This window comes from Triturus cristatus, chromosome 7, assembly GCF_964204655.1.
Source record: "Triturus cristatus chromosome 7, aTriCri1.1, whole genome shotgun sequence".
Classification (NCBI taxonomy): domain Eukaryota; kingdom Metazoa; phylum Chordata; class Amphibia; order Caudata; family Salamandridae; genus Triturus; species Triturus cristatus.
This window is the reverse complement of record NC_140590.1, coordinates 1560370454-1560389082: the sequence shown is the minus strand read 5'-3', so window position 1 is coordinate 1560389082 and position 18629 is coordinate 1560370454. Positions and strand designations below refer to the sequence as shown.

Sequence of the window (18629 nt, the reverse complement as noted above, 5' to 3'; positions counted from 1 at the left end):
TTTCCAAACATTCAGTAATGAGTTCTCGTCCTTTACATGTAATATCAAATATACCTGGAAGCAACATCACTGCCGATATCCCTATTTCCTATCTCGTACCTGCGACCATTCGCATAGTCGGCAGTTCTAGGTTAGGCACGATCTATATCCCCATCTGGAGGATCCAGTTCATAAGCGTCTCTGCAAGGCCTCGCTCTAATCCACCTCCATAGTTCACAGGTTAACAAAACCCCCCCTGCCCCCCCCACCCCTCCAACTCCCCCCCCCTCCCACCGTCAGACATGTCGCTCCTTCCGCCATCTCCCAGTTTTAAGAGTGAGTTACACTGATTGAACTACTGGTATCTCAATGTCAGGGGACAAAAGGACAGAAGCTACCACTTAGTACTCGCTGCCCTTCAACCACGCCACCCACTCCATAAGGGCAATGCAGCCGTTCATGTGCGCAAGTCTCCTCACGGAGGGGATCAGTCATTGTCGTCCGTCGGGTTCTTAAGTAAGTCCACCATCGCCACCCATGCTCTAGCTGCGGTCAACATTTTGTCATTATTAGCTCTCTGGGCCATTTGTATCCTGAAAATCCCCTCGCAGTCGGCCCACTTTATAAACTCTCGCAGCCATCGTGTAACATTAGGCGCCGTAACCGCTTTCCAATGACTGGTGATTTCTCTTTTAGCAAGGACTAGCCCCAAATCTATGAATTTACTGGTAACTTTGTTACGGGCAGTATGAGGGAACCAGTGAATTAAAAAAAAAACCCGGGGTCTGATCAATGTCCCTATCCGTTATTTCACCCAGTTTAGCCGTTACCTCCCCCCAATACTCGAGCAGCAATGGACACTCCCAGAACATGTGTAAAGATGTAGCATTCTCTAGTTTACAACGTGGACAGGCAGTTCGGGACCCGAAAAATTCGTTGATTTTGTGCGGGGTGAGATACGCCCTATGGAAGACATAAAACTATCAGCTGAAACCTCGCATTTCTAGATCATTTTCACGCCCGTTCCATCAGCGCCTACCACGGCTTCTCCTCTAAAGGGATCCCAAGGTCCGCTTCCCACTTAATACGTAGCCTCCCCAAAGGGGACCTGAGCTCCTGTGTAATAAGCCTGTATAGGCAGGTTACCGCTTTGATCGTCCCTGCCGCATATACCACATATTGACAGGGGAGAGAGGTCGGGGGTTCCGCCATCCCCTTCTTCCAGTGTTTACGGATAGCTGCCGTCAAAGCAGCATGTAAGAGAAAGTCATGGCGGGGCAGTTTGTACCTTTCTAAGAGGTCCTGGTAGGGTAAAAGGACGCCATCCTCATAGAGGTCCCCAATAGTGCAAACCCCCACTTCTTCCCAGCCGCGCAGTCGCTGCCAATCCCCCCAATGTGGCAGTACCTCGCAGACCCTCAGCGGGATCTCTGGGGCATACGGGGGCCCCACCATGGCTCTTCTGTTGGCCTGATTCCAGCACTGCCGCACCACCCACAGCTCCCTCGGGATCTCTTGTTCGCGTAGAGGAAGCCGGAGGAGCGTCCGAGAGAGCTGGAGCAGGTCCGGGCCCATACTCCTGTGGTCTTCCCCCAGGTGTAATCCCCTGGCCATCCACTTTGTGAACCATTGAAATTGGGCTGCGTGGTAATAGGCCTCAAAGTCAGGGACTGCGAATCCCGCCTCCCGCCTGGGGCGCTGCAAGGTAGGAAGCGCCACTCTGAGTCTCCCAGACCCCCATAAAAATCCCGTAGTCATGGTGTTGAGCTGGATGAAGTATTTTCGTGGTATCCATAGGGGAAGTGAGCCAAAGTAGTACAGAAGGCGTGGCAAGATTACCATCTTTAGCAACGCCACCCTTCCCGCTACTGACAGTGGAAGGGTCCCCCAGAATTCAAAATTACTCCTGGTGGTTCGTAACGCCCTTCCGATATTCCCTTCCAGCAGGTCAGAGGGTTTGTGATAGATCCGGGCTCCTAGATAAGTCAGGCAGCTTCTTTCCCACCTCACGTCTAGCGCATCTGGTGGTACCCCTCTGCCACCCCGAATAGGGAAAAGGCACGTCTTTTTCCAGTTGACTCTGAGGCCTGCCACGCTCCCCAGCCTAGCCAACAATTCCCGAGCCCCCCGCAGCTCCTCAACAGCATTGGCAAGGAACATTAGGAGATCGTCCGCGTACAGAGCGATGTAATGGAATTGACCCACCCCGTCCAGTCCCTTGTAATATCGTCCCGATCTTGCGTGCAACGCCTGCGGCTCCATTGCCAGTGCAAACAGGAGGGGAGACAGCGGGTATCCCTGTCTCGTCCCCCTGCCCACACTGCAGGCCTCCGAAATCACTCCTCCCGTGCGGACCCTGGCAGTCGAGAGGTTGTACAATATCCTTGTCCAGTCCACAAATCCCTCGCCTAGACCGAAAGCACGAAGCACTCGAAACAAATACGGCCACTCGAAACTATCGAATGCCTTCTCAATGTCAATCAATAAGATACACGCCTCTTCTCTGAAATGCGCTGAATTTTGAAGCAGCTGACACAGTCGGCAGACATTCATGGCCGTGTTCCGGGAAGGGATAAACCCGGCCTGATCTACATGCACAAGTGCTGTCATGTGGGTCAGTAGACGGCCGGCTAGAATGCTGCTCAATATCTTGTAATCAAGATTAAGCATTGCGAGGGGGCGATAGGCAGCGCGATCCCACGCCGGTTTGTCTGGCTTGAGGAGTGGTACGATGATTGCTTCTCTGGTGGAACGAGGCAAGCAGCCATCTCGCGGCGACCTGATCCACAAATGTGGCGTAAAACTCTATTGGAAGCCCATCTGTGCCGGGGGTTTTATTCCTGGCCATACGTTTTATTGCTCCCCGGACCTCCTCTAGTTCCACATTTCGACCCAATTTCTCCGCGTCTCCCGCCTCAACCTGAGGGATTTCAATATCCAGAAAATCCTCCTCCTCCAATACCCGGGGGTCTAGTTGGCTTTGATAAAGGGCAGTGTAGTATTCCAGAAACTGGCCATTAATGGCCTGCTGCCGGTAATACGCTGCACCATCTCCAGCTCGCAGTTCTAAGATTGGTGTTACCCTTCGTGCCGGGTTGGCCAGCCACGCCAGCAGTGCCCCAGATTTGTCTCTCTCAGCATGTGCCTGCGCCATTTACGCCCTATAATCAACGCCCTATAATCAAAACATCTCAGGCGTTCCACTTGGGTCGCCAATCCTTCCCTGGCCGTCGTAAGCCCCTCTTGTCTATCCACCCGTTCAGGTCTATCCATTTCCGCGTCTCGGAGCTGCTGTTCTGCCCTCTGAACCTCCTTCAGCAGGGTTCTGCGCACCCCAACTGCTTCTCCTATACAGCGACCTCTTATCACTACTTTGAAAGCATCCCACTCATTGTGAATGCTAGTGGTCGTGTTAGTGTTGATCTGGAAGTACTCCTCGATAGCAGTGCCTATTGTGGTTCGAAAGACCCGCTCTTTCAACGTCTCCGGTCTGAGGCGCCAACTGGGAATAGTGGACCTGACTCGCAGCCAATTCATGGACACCAACAGGGGATTATGATCTGATATTGTCCTGGCCAAGTATTCACTCAGAGTGATGCCTCCATGCACATCTGGGGAACAGAGAATAGAGTCCAACCTAACATGTAGCTCATGTAAAGCTGAGAAATAAGAGTAGTCCCGTTCCTCTGGGTGATGAGTCCTCCAAGTGTCTGTCAGCCCCCAGTGTCGCTGCCAGTCACGTCGGGCTTCTGCTATTCTATGTGTGGGGGCGTCAGGGAGGGGTGGGTGAGACCGGTCCAGGGCCACTTCAGTAATGCAGTTAAAGTCCCCCCCCAACAGCACAGAGCCAGTCAGGACTGGCGCTAGTTTCTGAGATAGTTGTGCAAAGAAAGCCGGCTGATCAACATTAGGGGCGTATATACTTGCCATAGTAATATCTCGGCCATCAAGGCGCCCCACCACTGCCACGAATCGCCCCTCAGGGTCTATTATCTGTCGTACACATTGAAAGGGAACCCTCGCTCGCACCCACACCAAGGTCCCTCGTGCAAAGGCCGGATACGTAGTGTGAAACACCTGACCCCTCCATCGGCGCTGTAGCGCAGCTCCTTCGGTCTTAGTCAAGTGAGTTTCTTGAAGTAATGCTATTTGCACCCCTTTTCTCGTCAGATAGGCATGTATTTTGTGACGCCGGCTCATCATATGCATCCCCCTGACATTCCAGGTCATAATTTTTATGCCTACGGAGGTACCCATAATCCTGACTCTATATTCTGATAGCAGTGATCCCCCTTAGCGACATGTCTGACCCCCAACCCACTTACCCCAAACTGTAAACCCTACCCAACTCCCACACCCCAGGACAGGCACACAAGAACAGGTCCCCGTCCAAACTAAAGCATTCATACTCGAAGCCATAAAAAGGTGGAGGTGCGTGTCTCGCTCCCGCTGTCCCCAGAACTCCCCCCGCCATCGCTAGGTCTTCCAGCCGGGCCCCACGGTACAGCCAAGTCCCTCCATCATGTATCAGTTAGGCCACTGGGGCCAGGGGCTATAGTGGGCAGCCCATCATCTTCTCCCCAAGGAACCGGCAGACCAATCAACCAAACACCTCGTCTGCCCTCTGCGGAGTGACGTCCGGAAGTTCAGAATCAGAGAGCCCCTGGACACTACTCGATCCCGAGCTATCAGTTCTGTCCCTCTAGAGGTCCGTGTCATTGCCAGTCGGACTGCCATTCCCATGGCTAATGGCTGCCACTGCCAGAACCGCCCTATCTCGCTCCCGTCCGCAGCCAGCAAGAGAAATGGACCTCCGTGGGGGTGAAACGGGAGACAACCGCTGTTGGGGTGAATTCAGATGTGCCGAGCGTGGTCCAGTGTCGCCTCGGGTTTCCAACCAGTCCCAAGCAGCTTGCGGGGTGAGAAAGAAGTGCGTCTCTGCCCCTGAAGTTACCCTGAGGCGGGCCGGGAACAGCATTGCGTAGGGAAGACGAAGTTGGCGCAGTTTCTGCTTAGCAGCCAGGAAGGAGGATCTTTGGCGCTGCACTTCCCTAGTATAATCCGGGACTATCATCACCTTGCTGTTCCCGATCTGTAGATACTGTTTCTCACGGGCCCTCTGTAGAAGAAAGTCCCGATCCCGGTAATGCAGTAGCCGCACCACAAGTGGACGGGGTGGGGCTCCAGGTCCAGGTGGGCGAGCCGGGACCCTGTGAGCACATTCCAGGGCATAGAAGGGGGAGAGACCCTCCGGGGCCACCTCCGTTTTCAGCCATGTTTCCAGGTACTGGACCGCATCAGCCCCTTCTTCTCGTTCCGGAACGCCTACGATGCGGAGGTTATTCCTTTTCGAACGCCCCTCGCTGTCCTCAGCTCTCATCTCGAGCACCTTGACCCTGTTCATCACATCTTTCAGTGAGCTTTGAAGGATGGTGACCGCATCTGGTATGTCCTTCATGGTAGTCTCGTTGGTTACTACCCTCTCTTTAAGTTTTCGGTGGTCATCTTTCAAGAGGGTGAGATCCGACCCAATGGCGTCCATTCTCGCTTCCAACGCCTCCCGTGAGGATATAATGGCCTGCATGATGTCACCCAGTGAGGGGTCTCTGGGTTGCCCCACTCCGCGCCTCCCGGCTGTACTCTCCTCATCGTCTGAGTGCTGTTCCGGGTCGGCCGGCCGCAGAACCTCGTATCTTTTCCTCCTGGACACTCTTCCCATTTTCTAAGCTATTGTCTGAAGTAGGGCGATGCATGCGTAAGGTCCTTGGGCCCCGCCCTCACCGGTCAAGTGCGATGCCGCCGCCCTCTAGTGGGTGCAATGGCACCCACCCCTCAGCCCATGCATGACTTGTCTGGCAGTACGTGGACCAGGCAATTCCAATCCGTAGTAGCCCCTGGGAGTTGCCCCAGCTCCCTCAGTAGTGTGACGGATGGCCCTTCTAGAAACAAAGGGCTCGCCCCCGCAGCAGTGCAGACAGTAGGAAGACCTGCAGCGCTATTACTGTGGCCCTCCAGTGCAGCAGAGTCCGGGCCCGGTACCCCCAAGGCGCTGTGAGGGCGCTCGCAATGACCGGCTCAGGCGAAGGAATGTTCCTGCGCTTCCATTGATGTTAGACCTCACCTCCCCCACTGTAAGGCGGTCCGTCACAGTGCACCAGTGCAATCGTGCTTTGAGCAGTGTCTTTGTCCAATCCAACCCCCACACTCTCTCTCAGCACCGCTCTCTTGGCATGTCTCTGTACCACTCAGCGTGGGCATGTAGGGTGCCCGCGAGCACTCACCAGGGGTAGTCCTTGCGCACAAATCACCGAATCCTGGAATAGCAGGTCACTCCAGGTGCTTCCAATCTCGGGCCATTCGCGCCTCCGCCCGTCCTTCTCCCACCTGACCGCACCGCAAGTCCTCCGGGAGCCCAGGGCATTCGCAGCAATCACCAGACCCTCCACGCACTGTGCTCGTCTGCAGGCCGCAGCGTCCCCATGCGCGCAACCCTCAGTAGCTCCGGCCACGGGAACTTCTCCTTCCGTCCCAGCACCAGTGCAGTCGGGTGTCGCTGTAGTCTGCCGCCTCAGCAGGGTAGAGTGCTAATCCGTGCCGGTGGTCGTCTTGTGCTGGAGAGGCGGTCTGGATTCGAGTAGTTTCACTGCTGCACAGGCAGGGTCCCCCCTTTCGCCATCTTAGGGTCAGGTAGCCCACTGAGGCGAGTCCGTCCTCTCCGCCCGCAGCTTCACCGGCCAGAGGGTTCCAAGGCAAGACCCTACCTCCGAGCAGTTGGGGTATGACAGCCAGCAGTTGTGCCAGAGGCACTTGCAATCCCTAACGGCTGGCGTCTCCTCCTCCGATCACAGCCGCCATTTTGGGACCCGATTCGATGAAGAGCAACACGCAGAGAGATCACAATTTTCTCCCTTTTCCAGCGCTTCTCTCGCCTCAAACGTTCGTCCAGGAGGGCACCCGGTATTCCGCTCTAGTCTGCGGAATCAGGGGCCTCCGTAGCTCGTCAGGATGATCTACGGTGGAGGACAGCCACGGAGGAGCTCCGAGGTCCGCTGCTGCTTACATCGCGCCAAGCCACGCCCCTCCTGAGAGCCCTAATCATGATATAAGAACAAAGACCACCAAAGTGGCAAGTAGACGTATCAAAATACTTAAAATAACCTTGAAAATAGTGCACACAGAGGACTGTGAGAAAGTGCCATCTTTCTTGCATGGTATGCCCCCACTTTTTGCTTAATTGCTGATGTACTTTGACTGACTGTGCCCTGGGCTCCTGCCAATCAGGTTCCCAGGACCTATGTTCCTTTCCTAAAACTGTGCTGAAACCTAAACCCAATTGGCATCCCTGGCCACATGTCAGCCCCTGGTAAATGGTACACTAGGTACCCAGGGCCTTGTGACCAGGGAAGGCCCCTAAGGACTGCAGCACTTATTGTGCCACCCTTAGAGGCCCTGTACCCTGACACACACACACACTGCCCTTGCAGGCTGAGTGTCTGGGTGCAGAACACAACAGAGTCGACATGGCACACGTCCCTGCGTGCCATGCCCACAACACACACTGCCCTGGCGTACATCAGCCACCCCTCTAGCTGGGTGCCCTATGCCAGTGGTGTGGGTACAGGTGCATGAGCTCTGTGCCCCTACAGTACCCAGGTCCATTCCTGGGCACTGTAAGTGCAGTGATGCCATCTAAGAGTTGATGGTGCTGGGAGATCGTCAACACAAACTCCACAGCACCATGATGGCAACACTGAAGACTGAGAAATTTGGTATCAAACTTCTCAGTACATTAAACCCGCACTGATGCCAGTGTGGGATTTAATGTACAATGCACAACAGAGGGCATCTTAGAGATGCCCCCTGAACCTAACCTACAATCCATGTCTTGTCTGAGGGGCTGCCTAGGCTGCCACATAGCAGACATGTTGCTGGACCCCTGGGTAGAGAGTCATCCGCTCTCCTGGGCCTGCAACAATGTACATCCTGGGCGAGGTGCTAGTTCTCCTCCCCCAGGATGGGCAGGGGAAGCTTCAAAGGCATGCCGCCTTTGTGAGCTTCTCCAGGCCACTTGCTGTACTCAGCAACTGGCCCCTCCCGGTTCAGACCCCCACTCTGGCGGGAAGACTGGCCGGAAACCCCAAGGAAGGAAAGGGGGTGTGCCAGCCTCTGCCAACCCCAACCCTCAGGTGGGGGAGGTGAGGTGAAGCACATCTCCGGGCTCACGCCATCTTGAAGATGGGAAGCCCTGCCCAATCAGGACTAGGCTTCTGCCCCCCTCTCACAGGAAAGTGGCAGGATAGGGGGTGTACCCACCCCAGGGCAGGGACCCAGTGGTCTCTGCCCTTTACCTACCTGTAACACCCCTAAATTTAGTATTTAGGGGCACCCTGAACCTTCCTTCCTCAGATCCAGATTCTGAAACAAGAAAGAAGAACAAGGAACAAGAAGACCTGCCGTGCAGCTGCTAACAAGAGGAAGACACCAACTGCTTTGGCCCAAGCCCTACCGGCCTGTCGACCCTCGAACCTGCTCCTGCTAAACCCCGGCATCTCCAGTGGCCAGCAACCTCACAAACCCCGGAGGACCTGGCTACCTTGTGACTCTAAGCAACTGTGACTCCCATGAGCAGTGGTACTGCTCAAAGCAAGGAACTGACCCCTGGCATCAGCCAGGAACCGCGAACCCTGCACACTCTGCACCCACCAAGCCTGGCCTGTGCTGGAGTGGACAAAAACCCCGAGGACGCCCCCCCGGCGACTGTGACCCCGAATCCAGCACCCAAGGACCCACCTTGACGCTCCTGACGACGTCTGCAGCCTCAGAACCAGGGACCCCTCCAACCGCGACCAGCAGAGGATAAGATTTCCCCGACACCAAAAGGCGCCCCTGCACCCGGCACCCTGCGGCCCCTGTGCCCAACTCCTGGGTGCCTACCTATCCTCCAACTACCCAACTTACCTCTCGAAGTGGTGGTCACACCTGAAGAATCTTCGTTCCCGAGCTTGCAGCCTTTGTTCGTTTTTAAGCTTCTCCATTGCAATCCATTGAGAGCCCGACGGCTCAAAAGCACCCTGAACCCAGCCGCCCGAGTGCCCCTGGCAGTGCAATCTCTACTCTACTCTACTTCCCCATTTGCCCTGAGCAAGTGACCAGGAGCCCAGCTCCCACAGCTGCGTGGCCTGCTAGCCAGCAGCCACCAACCAAGGGCCCCCTGCCTCCCATAGGATAACATTGGGCCTAACTCACTCTGCACCCGGCTGCCCCTGTGCTGCTGAGGGTGTAACAATTGTACTTACCTGACCCTGGGAGACCACTGAGTCTATGCCCAGAAGCTTCACTCTGCCAGTCGAGTACTTACCCAAAAGCCGATAACTCTTTTCTTCCATAGGGTAACATTGACTGGTTTCACTTGGAAATTCCTCTAAGTGTGGAGTTTCTAACTTTAAAATATTCACCTAAAATCAACCGAGTAACAAAAACGAAAATACTCACCTGCTATCAGGAGAGATCCCAGTGCTGGATCTTGGTGCCCAGCACCTTCCCTGAAAATTAATTAGATCAATACTTACCGCTAATCCAATTTTCTACCATAGGATACCATTGACTGTTTTTCTGTGAAATTTCTTGTCGGTTTTTGCAAACTACAAATATTCTTTAAAAATCGCACCAACTGTGAGAACGTAATTACTTACCTGTTTTAGATAGATGTCCCAGTGCTGAACCTAGGAGCCAAGCATTGGATTACAAAAGTAACGAGAACATACTTTACCTATATTGAATTTCCTTCCATAGGATAACATTGCCTGGTTTTGGCTGAAAAAGTTTCTAAGTGTCGATTGTACAAACTTACAAATATTCATTAAAAATCGCCTGTATAACCAAACCACATTCTTTCAACTGTTTACAGGTGATGCACCAGTGCTGGATCCAGGATCCAACACCGAGTTAGAAAAAGTAACAATAGCCCCACTTACCTTCTAAGTGAATTTCCTCCCATAGGATAATATTGGTGATTCTGTGAGAAAAAGTTTCCAAGTGTCAACTTTTAAAATACCAAAATATTGCTTAAAAATCACTACTGTAACCAAAACGCTTTTACTCAATTGTTTACAGGAAATGTCCCAGGACTGAATCCAGGATCCAGTCCTGTGGTTAGAAAGTAATCCTTAAAGTAACTAATTGAATTTAACTTGAAATTCCCATTGAGCTCAATGTATTATTGTGTTTGAATTGTGTTGCCTATTGCAACCACTGTAACTATTATATTCAAAAGTCTATTGCCTGTTGAAAAGTATTTATCTAAAGCATCTCAATCTGAGAAAGTATATTTTGATACCTACTGTTGGTTCTAAAATAAAACAACTACATATTTTTATACAAAAACCATTGGCCTAGAGGTCAATTCTTGAGTGTGAGAGACCATTTGCTGACTGAGTGTGTACAACAAATGCTTTACACTGTCCTCTGATACTGCCTTACTGCTTGACCAAGCTACCACTTTAGAGTAAGATTATATCTAACTTTAGCCTCTGCCAAACCTCTGGGGACTGTGTACACACTGTACCTATTTGGAAACAGTATATACAGAACCACTTTCTTACAAATACAAACTCCAGAATGACACAATACGTGAATCACAAGACCACAGATCATCTCTCAGCAGTATGTGCAGAATACCATAGTACAAACATACTGTGTTAAAAGAAGGCGGGGAAACATGATGGTCTGAAGGTGTATTGACAACACAGACACTGCAGCTGCGTTCAGACTTCAGAGTTAGGCTCCGTCGGGAAGCACCCCTTTTCATTCTGATCTCTACTGCGCTTCCCTGGGCATCCTAACCCAGTCTTCTCAATTAGGGCAATAAGACATGGTCAATCACCTGTTCTGCCATTCTACCGCATATGTTGCAGTGAAAAGACTGGGTTGTGCTATAATGCACTTTGACAGTTTTTTCCTTGACCTGCTTGATATCAGTTACATGTTGTGTTAAATGTTGTAATTCCAGGATTAAGCCACGCTCTATCACCCCTTTTATGTACACAAAGCTTGTTACTACTGCTCATTGTACATTCTCACTTGGTCTTTGGCCTGCTTGTGCACTGTTAAACAAGCGCTCTCTTATGTTGGAATTATTCCTCCTGCTTCACTGCTTATATTATTGCTGTTCTTACATCGTTAAATCTTCCTATTAACAACTGCCCAGGAGTCAGGGCACTGATAGTAGTTTAGGTGTTCGGTTTCAACTGCACTGGATTTGTTGCAGACCTTTTACTTCTCCACTATCAGCTATAACTTCCTTTGAATATTATACTCTTACTGTGTATAAACTTATCCTATTTCTCTTCTAGTCGGCTCTGGGAGGTAGAATCCATTTCATCTCTTCATGATGACCCTGAGTGTGTGTTATCATCTCTAAATACGGTTCCACTCACTCTACTTGGCAGATTTAACTTTCATCATCTGTTTGTCTTTCTGGCTGTTATCTCTTGTTAATGATTTCACCTAGTCTCTGAACTATCTTTGTCCATCCTGGGGATATGTTTTGCTCCATTCATTGATTTCTTTGTTCAGTCGATTTCATTTGGCTCTTCGGACTTCTTGTTTGCCACCTTGACCTATGTCAGGTATCGCCGAGTAATAATCCTTGAAATATTGTCTCAACTTCCTTCTCCTGCTCACATATGCCTTTGATTCTCAAACTGACAGTATATCAGGCCCTGCACATTATACCTTTTATACATATGAACCTGCTTGTTCATCTAAAGGACATGCAAGTATTCCCCTACTTGCTATACAGTGACCACTCCTGCATGGATATTAGTGGACTATTCGAAAACTTAAATCTCAGCTACCTGCGGATTTTATTTTCTTAATCTCACACCTCTTAAAGCAAGGCTTTGACACCACAAAGGCTAAGGAAGATTACTTTAATGTCAATATTAGTCTCAATATTTCTTGCTCTTTACCTCTCTTTTATACTTCACATCATCTATTGGCTCCTGTACGTCCTAAATCATCTTCGCTAGTATGTCTGCTAAGGACTTTCGCTTTTGCTGGGACCTTCATCAAGAATGACCTGGCATTTCTGATGCAGCCGATAACGGGAGTTACTAGCTGCTTCAGAATTACAAGTGATATAGGAATATGAGTTCTGACCTTGATATCTCACCTGCTTAATGCATTCGAAATGAAGTGTCCAAGTAAAAAGTTGCCTTCAAATAGGGAATGTCCAAATCGGAGCCCAAACACAGAGTTCTATGCATTATTCCCCATTCCACTGTATTATCGTTGATACATGGGATGTATTACTGTGCCATACTCCGGGGCCATTCATAATAAAAACCCTTATGTCTAACACTGATCTTATCTGTGACTCCTTCCCCACCTCTTCATCATCTGCATCTTCACTTATTGCAGCAGACTGCTCTCTGTGGAACTTAATGGATGATGCCTCATCTAGGGCTCTGTCTGTTCCATAATTCTCCAATTTTACTTAGGTCTTTGATTTTGAAACTCAATAGCCTATCTAATCCTCCACCTGCAACTCGTATTAACACTTCCTATCCTTTATTTCTACAATATCTTTCTATCTTGTTGAATCTTCATCCGTCATCTGGTAGCTTTTCTTCTTCAATGAACTCAGTTACTGTCATTCCACCTTCTCTGGATCTTTCACTTGCTTCTATTATACTACTTCTTTCTTGCATATTTGTCTCAATTCCTTAAACTCATTGTTCACAAACAACTGTCACAATATATTTTATTTCTTCCTCTTTTACCCACTCTGTAGTCCGGTTTTGATCCTGGCACTCCACTGAACTACTACTTTCATTGTGTCTTATTCTACTCTTCACTAGTATCTCAAACTTTTTTCTGTATTGCTGCTGCATTTGATACTGAAGGTCACCCTAATCATCCCTTTTAGTATTTCAGGTTGAACCGTTTTGGTGCTTCGGTTCCTAGCTTTCTGGTTGCTCCTAATCAGCGTTCTGGATATTTCTTCCTCTACTGCAATGAAGACTAGTGTAGCTCACAAAGTCTGTACTTTGCTAATTTCTCATTACTTTATATACTATTACTCTTTCATCCTTTCAATTTCATGAACATTTTTAAGCAGATGACTCTCAAATGTATTTTTAATTTCAAATGTTTACTGAAACTGGCATCTGGTGCTAAATTCGTTATCCAATCACTTACTCTACTTTGCTTGGACTATTAACGTCTTCTTATGCTGCTCTGCCTAAATATGCTCTTCTGCTGTTTCAATCTAATCTCTACTCTTCTGTTTACATCTTATTGGGAGCTATCACTTCTTTTCTTATTGCAACTTGTCTTCTTTGTTTACACAGGCTGGATATTTTGTATCTATTTCAGAGTCACTGCCTGTCTGAAGTATTTCAGATGATCAGCTGGCTCCTCCATATCTTGCAGGTTTGCTCAGACTGTAAGCGCGCAGCGTGTAACTTTTTGTTTAAAAGTCTTCTAACGGTCCTCAGGTCACTTTCACGAAATCAAGTTTTAAGTCTTTATTGGATGTAGGTCCTAAATTAAGGAATGAGTTTCCTCCTGCTATTCAACTGACTACAACTGATTCTGCTTCCAGAAGGCTAAAGAGTAATTTCCTTAGTCTAGCATTTTGACACAAATGTTGAGGTCATTGGATTTCTACATTTTATAAGATTATTTCTGACTGGTGCATTGGGGAAAAATACCTAATTCATTAAATAAACAATCAATAAATGAATGTACTTTCAAAGAATTCTCTGTGAACCAACTTAGTTGTCTTGGTTCTTCTGCATTAAGTAACGCATGCCAGTTGCATTTATCTTACCCATCTCTGAATTGTACAACTGGAAAAGAATACTCATCTCTTGTATGTGCCTCAGACAACTGCCCCTTTGAACGAGGGTTATTAAGGCTCAAATGTACCAACCCAAGTTTTACTCTCGATTCTTATGTAGCAAATGTTACTTTGTATTTTGGATCAGGGTGCAAACTGTTATGCGAGCAAAGCATTACTTCTACTCATCACTGCATTTAAAGTTATGCTGCACTTGTTTTACTGATATTAATACTATCAAGTAGCTTGAGAGGTACATGCCAGTGTGCTGCTGATTGAATCTTCATCTCATTAAAGTACCTTCAAAACCCCCAAGATGTGAAAAAAACACATATAATTGACGGTTCATCCGACTAATCTACATTTTTTTTTTTTTTTACAGAGTTTTATATACCGCGAACTTGACCCGAATCGGGTATCAGAGCGCTTTACATAGCACCTGTTGCATTACATGAGGAAACATTCATTATGAATAATAATTGCAGAAAATACAAGAAGGATATGATATAAAACCTTGCCTCTCATTAGGGAACAATGCACACTGTACAATATCAGAACCTACAACATGAATCCTTATACAGGTGCAATATTAACCCAATTGGCACATATGCAGTGATGAAAGCAATGCCCAGATTCATCAAACTGCGATATCAATATCAAAAAAGAATTTCAGAGCTGTGACCTGTAAAGTGCAGTGGTCTGAATCTCCTCTGTTCTTGGAGTGATGATGCTGTACTCTGTACCAGGACCAAAGGGATTCATTGTAATGGGCTGCCGGTTGCAGTTTCCTATTGCAATTTCCTCATATTCTTCCTCTTGCAAGACAGTCTCTCCATGTTCATTCATGTGCAGAGTCACCACCTTCTGATGCTGAGGGGTTGATTTAAGAGGCTGTTCTTCCTGTTGACAAGAAGTATCTTCACCTGCCTGCATCTCCCCTGAAATATTGGACTTTACCACAGCAACCTACAAATGAGAAAATCACGAACACATCACTGCAGTGAAGTCCTACATTTGACAAAACACACCTCAATGAATAAGTTTGTCTCAACAAATGATCACTGTACTGGACTCAACATTTTCTCCAACATGGAATCCTCACCATCTTTTATGTTTTTATAGATTTTCTTTGCTTATGAAAGTTCAAAAAGATACCAACCAGTGTAATTTCAAGGCTCAAAAAACATTTCATGCCCACCGCATTATAAACATACTATTATTATAACAATCGAAAATACGATACAACAAAAACATCATGCAATTATATTTTCTTACAACTAGAATAAAATATGAACCCTGTAAAGGTATATTCTACTTCCATCCAATCCTATTGAACCTCCACATCATCAACGTAACTAATGTATCTTTTTAGGATTTCGTAAATTACCTTTTGAACTCTACATTCTCAACCTAGTGGCTAATCTATGCACAATGACAATTCTCCTTGACCCCAAATTGCTATATAGCATCTACAAACATAGGTTTCTATGGGGTTAATCGAACTATTTAGCATTATTCATATCTGCTATGATATTCTCAGAGGTCCAGGGGGATACAGGATATATTCTGTATTTAAAAAAAATATTTTTTCCTTAAGTACATCATGCAGTGACTGCACACGGAGTTAGGTGCAAACCTGCAATGCTAATAGCCATCCAAATAGCTCTGATCCAGCACAGACCCTCAGGTCTATCATTTGTTTGACTGAAGGGGATTTGAGAATATGAGAGTTTATTGATCTCTATTTTCTTTAAATCTACTTTTCACGCCCTCTTCGGGATGTTAAGGTTTCCAGGATCTCCTTAGGAATCAGAGAAGAAACAGTTGCTGAAGTGCTTCCTCCTTATAAGGAATGTTCCAGATATGGATGGAAGAACACCAAGATGATGGGCTTCAAATGACCATTTAATCAAAACACCATGCTCTGGACAAGCCAGGTTTTGCATAAAAATGCCTCAAAGAACTTCATTGCAAAAAAGATGTAGGCAACTGCAAGAGAAAACAATATTAAAATATGATGGCTTTCAAAACAAGAACTTCATTCTAGCATAAACCCTATGCGGAGGCTTCCAAAGTGCAGAGAGGGAAATAAAGCTCAGTCACTAGTTAAGCAAACAAGAATGTCTCGCACCTTCCATTGTCTTCAGTTGGGACTCGCTCAGATACCTAGTGTTGTCTGCTAATAGCAACTATTTTCATACATTCATTTCCCATTCGAAGTTGAGAATGCTTTCAATGGTGAGACCATTTTCAAAAACCAAGCTCCTCATCAACTGTGCCTAGTGTACACCTACGATAAAGAAAATCCTCATCATCATTGCCAGGGCTCCACGTTGACTTAATCAGTGTGAAAGGCATACACTCCAAGCATTCTCTCAGTAAACATTTGACACTTCTTGATACAAACAAAGGCACTATAGAACTCATTCCATAGCACAAGAACTCTAAATGGCAGAACCTCAATGTAGAAAGAATCTATTCTGCAAATTGTGAGTCAGTCAGGCCAGAGCAACCTGTCATTTACTATCAGGAGGCCTTGAAACTTCTGCTTCAGGCTTGGAAATGCCAAATAGTTCTATATCATATGCACTATTAATTGCATTGTTTTTTAACTTGAAAAAGCAATATTTTTGTACTCCAGAGTCCATTAAGCCATGCCTTGTAAGGCAGGCAGAAAATCTAAGGCTTCCCTTGACATTCATTTCTTCCTTAGAGTGCAACCTCCTCTGGATGCATGGTCATTTTCAAAGGGAAAACGAAAAATACTTATATTTCTGGGGAATCTTCTGCTCAATATATCACACGTAACCCAACCGCTGAAGGGTCAGAGGGAGTGGGAGTAATTTTGCCCAGAGGGCAAGGGACCCACGTTCGTGCTCTCCCTTCACAATACCAGTTCCACGCAAACATTTACGGGCCCTTCAAATATCAAGCCCACTTATTGTAGCTCCATCCCACCTTATTATGTAGGTGTACCTTCACCGAGGAATTGTTCTGGTTACTAACACGTTCCAATATTTTGGACCAGCACACATACGCTAAAAATATACAGTATGGCCTCACACACCTCCCAGGTGTCAGGCTTCATCATCAGCCATCCCACGTTCACCAAAGAATCCTCTAATGGCGAACGAGCCATACTAGGACTTTAGTTCCAATATTAGTAGGAAACTAAGGTGAAAAAGGGGGATTCAGATAAAAATCTCTACCACCTCCCAGTCATTTATTTCATTTTTATTTGTTGGTGGTGGAGGGATAATTAAAAACATAAAAGTATAGGACAATAGTAGCCCTGTAATGGTGGTAATTGTCCACTAGGTCGACATGTTTCAGCTCGGTTGTGGCCCTATGAGGGGTCCTGGGCTTTCATCAGCACCGTACTAAACGCAATATGTCCCTATAGTGCTTACCTACACAATGCGCACAAATGTCACGCATAGAATACCCAATTAACACCTGATCTATCTCAGGATACCAAGCGTGTATCCTTATCCTCCTCCCAACTGTACCGTCCGTAGGAGGATAGGGATACATGCTAGATATCCAGAGAGGGAGTATCTTGACGAAGGTGTGACTACAGGACTCCCTCCCCAGCCGCTCCATGAGGTATAATACATAAAAATTAAGGACAAGGTTCCTTCAGATACTGAAGAAACCCGGTTTGGACCAGGTGTCAATCGGGTATTGTATGCATGACATTTGTGCGCAGTGTGTAGGGAAGCACTATAGGGACATTTTGGAAAAATCCAGAAAGAGTGATTCACTAAAAATGCAGCCAAACCCAGAGCTGGGACAAGTATAAATTAACGTTGGAGCTCCGAAGCTAGCAACTTGTCCATTGTACCCTCTCAAAATGTGTGCAATAAAAATTGATGATTTCTTCAATCTTTAGATAAATACAGGCTGAACTTGATTTTAATTACAATGATTTTTATGTGGTGGCTCTCTTCATATTTAACTGTCACATCTTCCTCTGTTCCCTTACAAACTACTACTGGTGTAGGCTAGCAGAAGGTTTCAGGCTCTGACCTAGATTACTGTCCAGTACAGGTTTTCAAGGAAGTCTCAGTTCTGTCAACTGGTTATTCATTATTTGACTACAGATATTAGCTCCTCTTTAGGGTCCGGACCAGTTTCCCCTGATTTAATACATCCAGTGGTTACCTTCCTCTCAAAAAAGCCTCAGGCCAACTCAGAAGGTCTCTCAAACTACAGCTAATTTCAGTCCTCTCCTTTCTGGCCAAAACTTTAGGACAAACAGAGAGCACAAGACAATCTTATTTGCAATGAACACTTACCTGGCTTTCATGGTCGCCACAGCACTGAATCTGTCACCACAGGAATTATGGATAATTTTCAGATAGAGGCTAGTTATTTTATTACATCTACTTGTTGACCACAACGCACTACTTCAAAGACTGGACTAATGTGGAGTGAAGGATACTGCCCTTGCTTGGTTTGAATTCTTACTTTCTGGCTTCGTGCAGGCAATTAGTCTTGGCACCTACATCTGTAACTTTGTCCCTTTCTATCTCGGCGTACATGGCACTGTACTAATCCTATGCTTATTTTTTTTTTATAGAAAAGCAGACATTCAAAGTGAGCAAATTCAGTGTGTTGCTGGTGTTGTAGGGGGATCTATATAGGAGCTGCTCTCTGCTTTTCTTGTAAATATATATATATATATATATACACACACACACACACACACACACAGAGAGAGAGAGAGAGAGAGAGAGAGACAGACAGACAGACAGACAGATCGATAAATATCAAAGTATGTTTGATTTTTAAAATACATTTTATT

At 47.2% G+C, this 18629-nt stretch overlaps 1 protein-coding gene across 4 annotated transcripts in view; it reads right to left on the bottom strand.

Moving 5' to 3' along the window:
* The window catches only part of ZNF335 (zinc finger protein 335), a 357780-nt gene that overhangs the window by 58334 nt on the left and 280817 nt on the right, over positions 1-18629 (bottom strand). For all 4 annotated transcript variants that reach the window (XM_085619363.1, XM_085619366.1, XM_085619364.1 and 1 more), the window contains one exon: positions 14505-14788. In XM_085619363.1, the coding sequence (XP_085475489.1) occupies positions 14505-14788 (284 nt within the window). The remainder of the gene's footprint in view (positions 1-14504; positions 14789-18629) is intronic.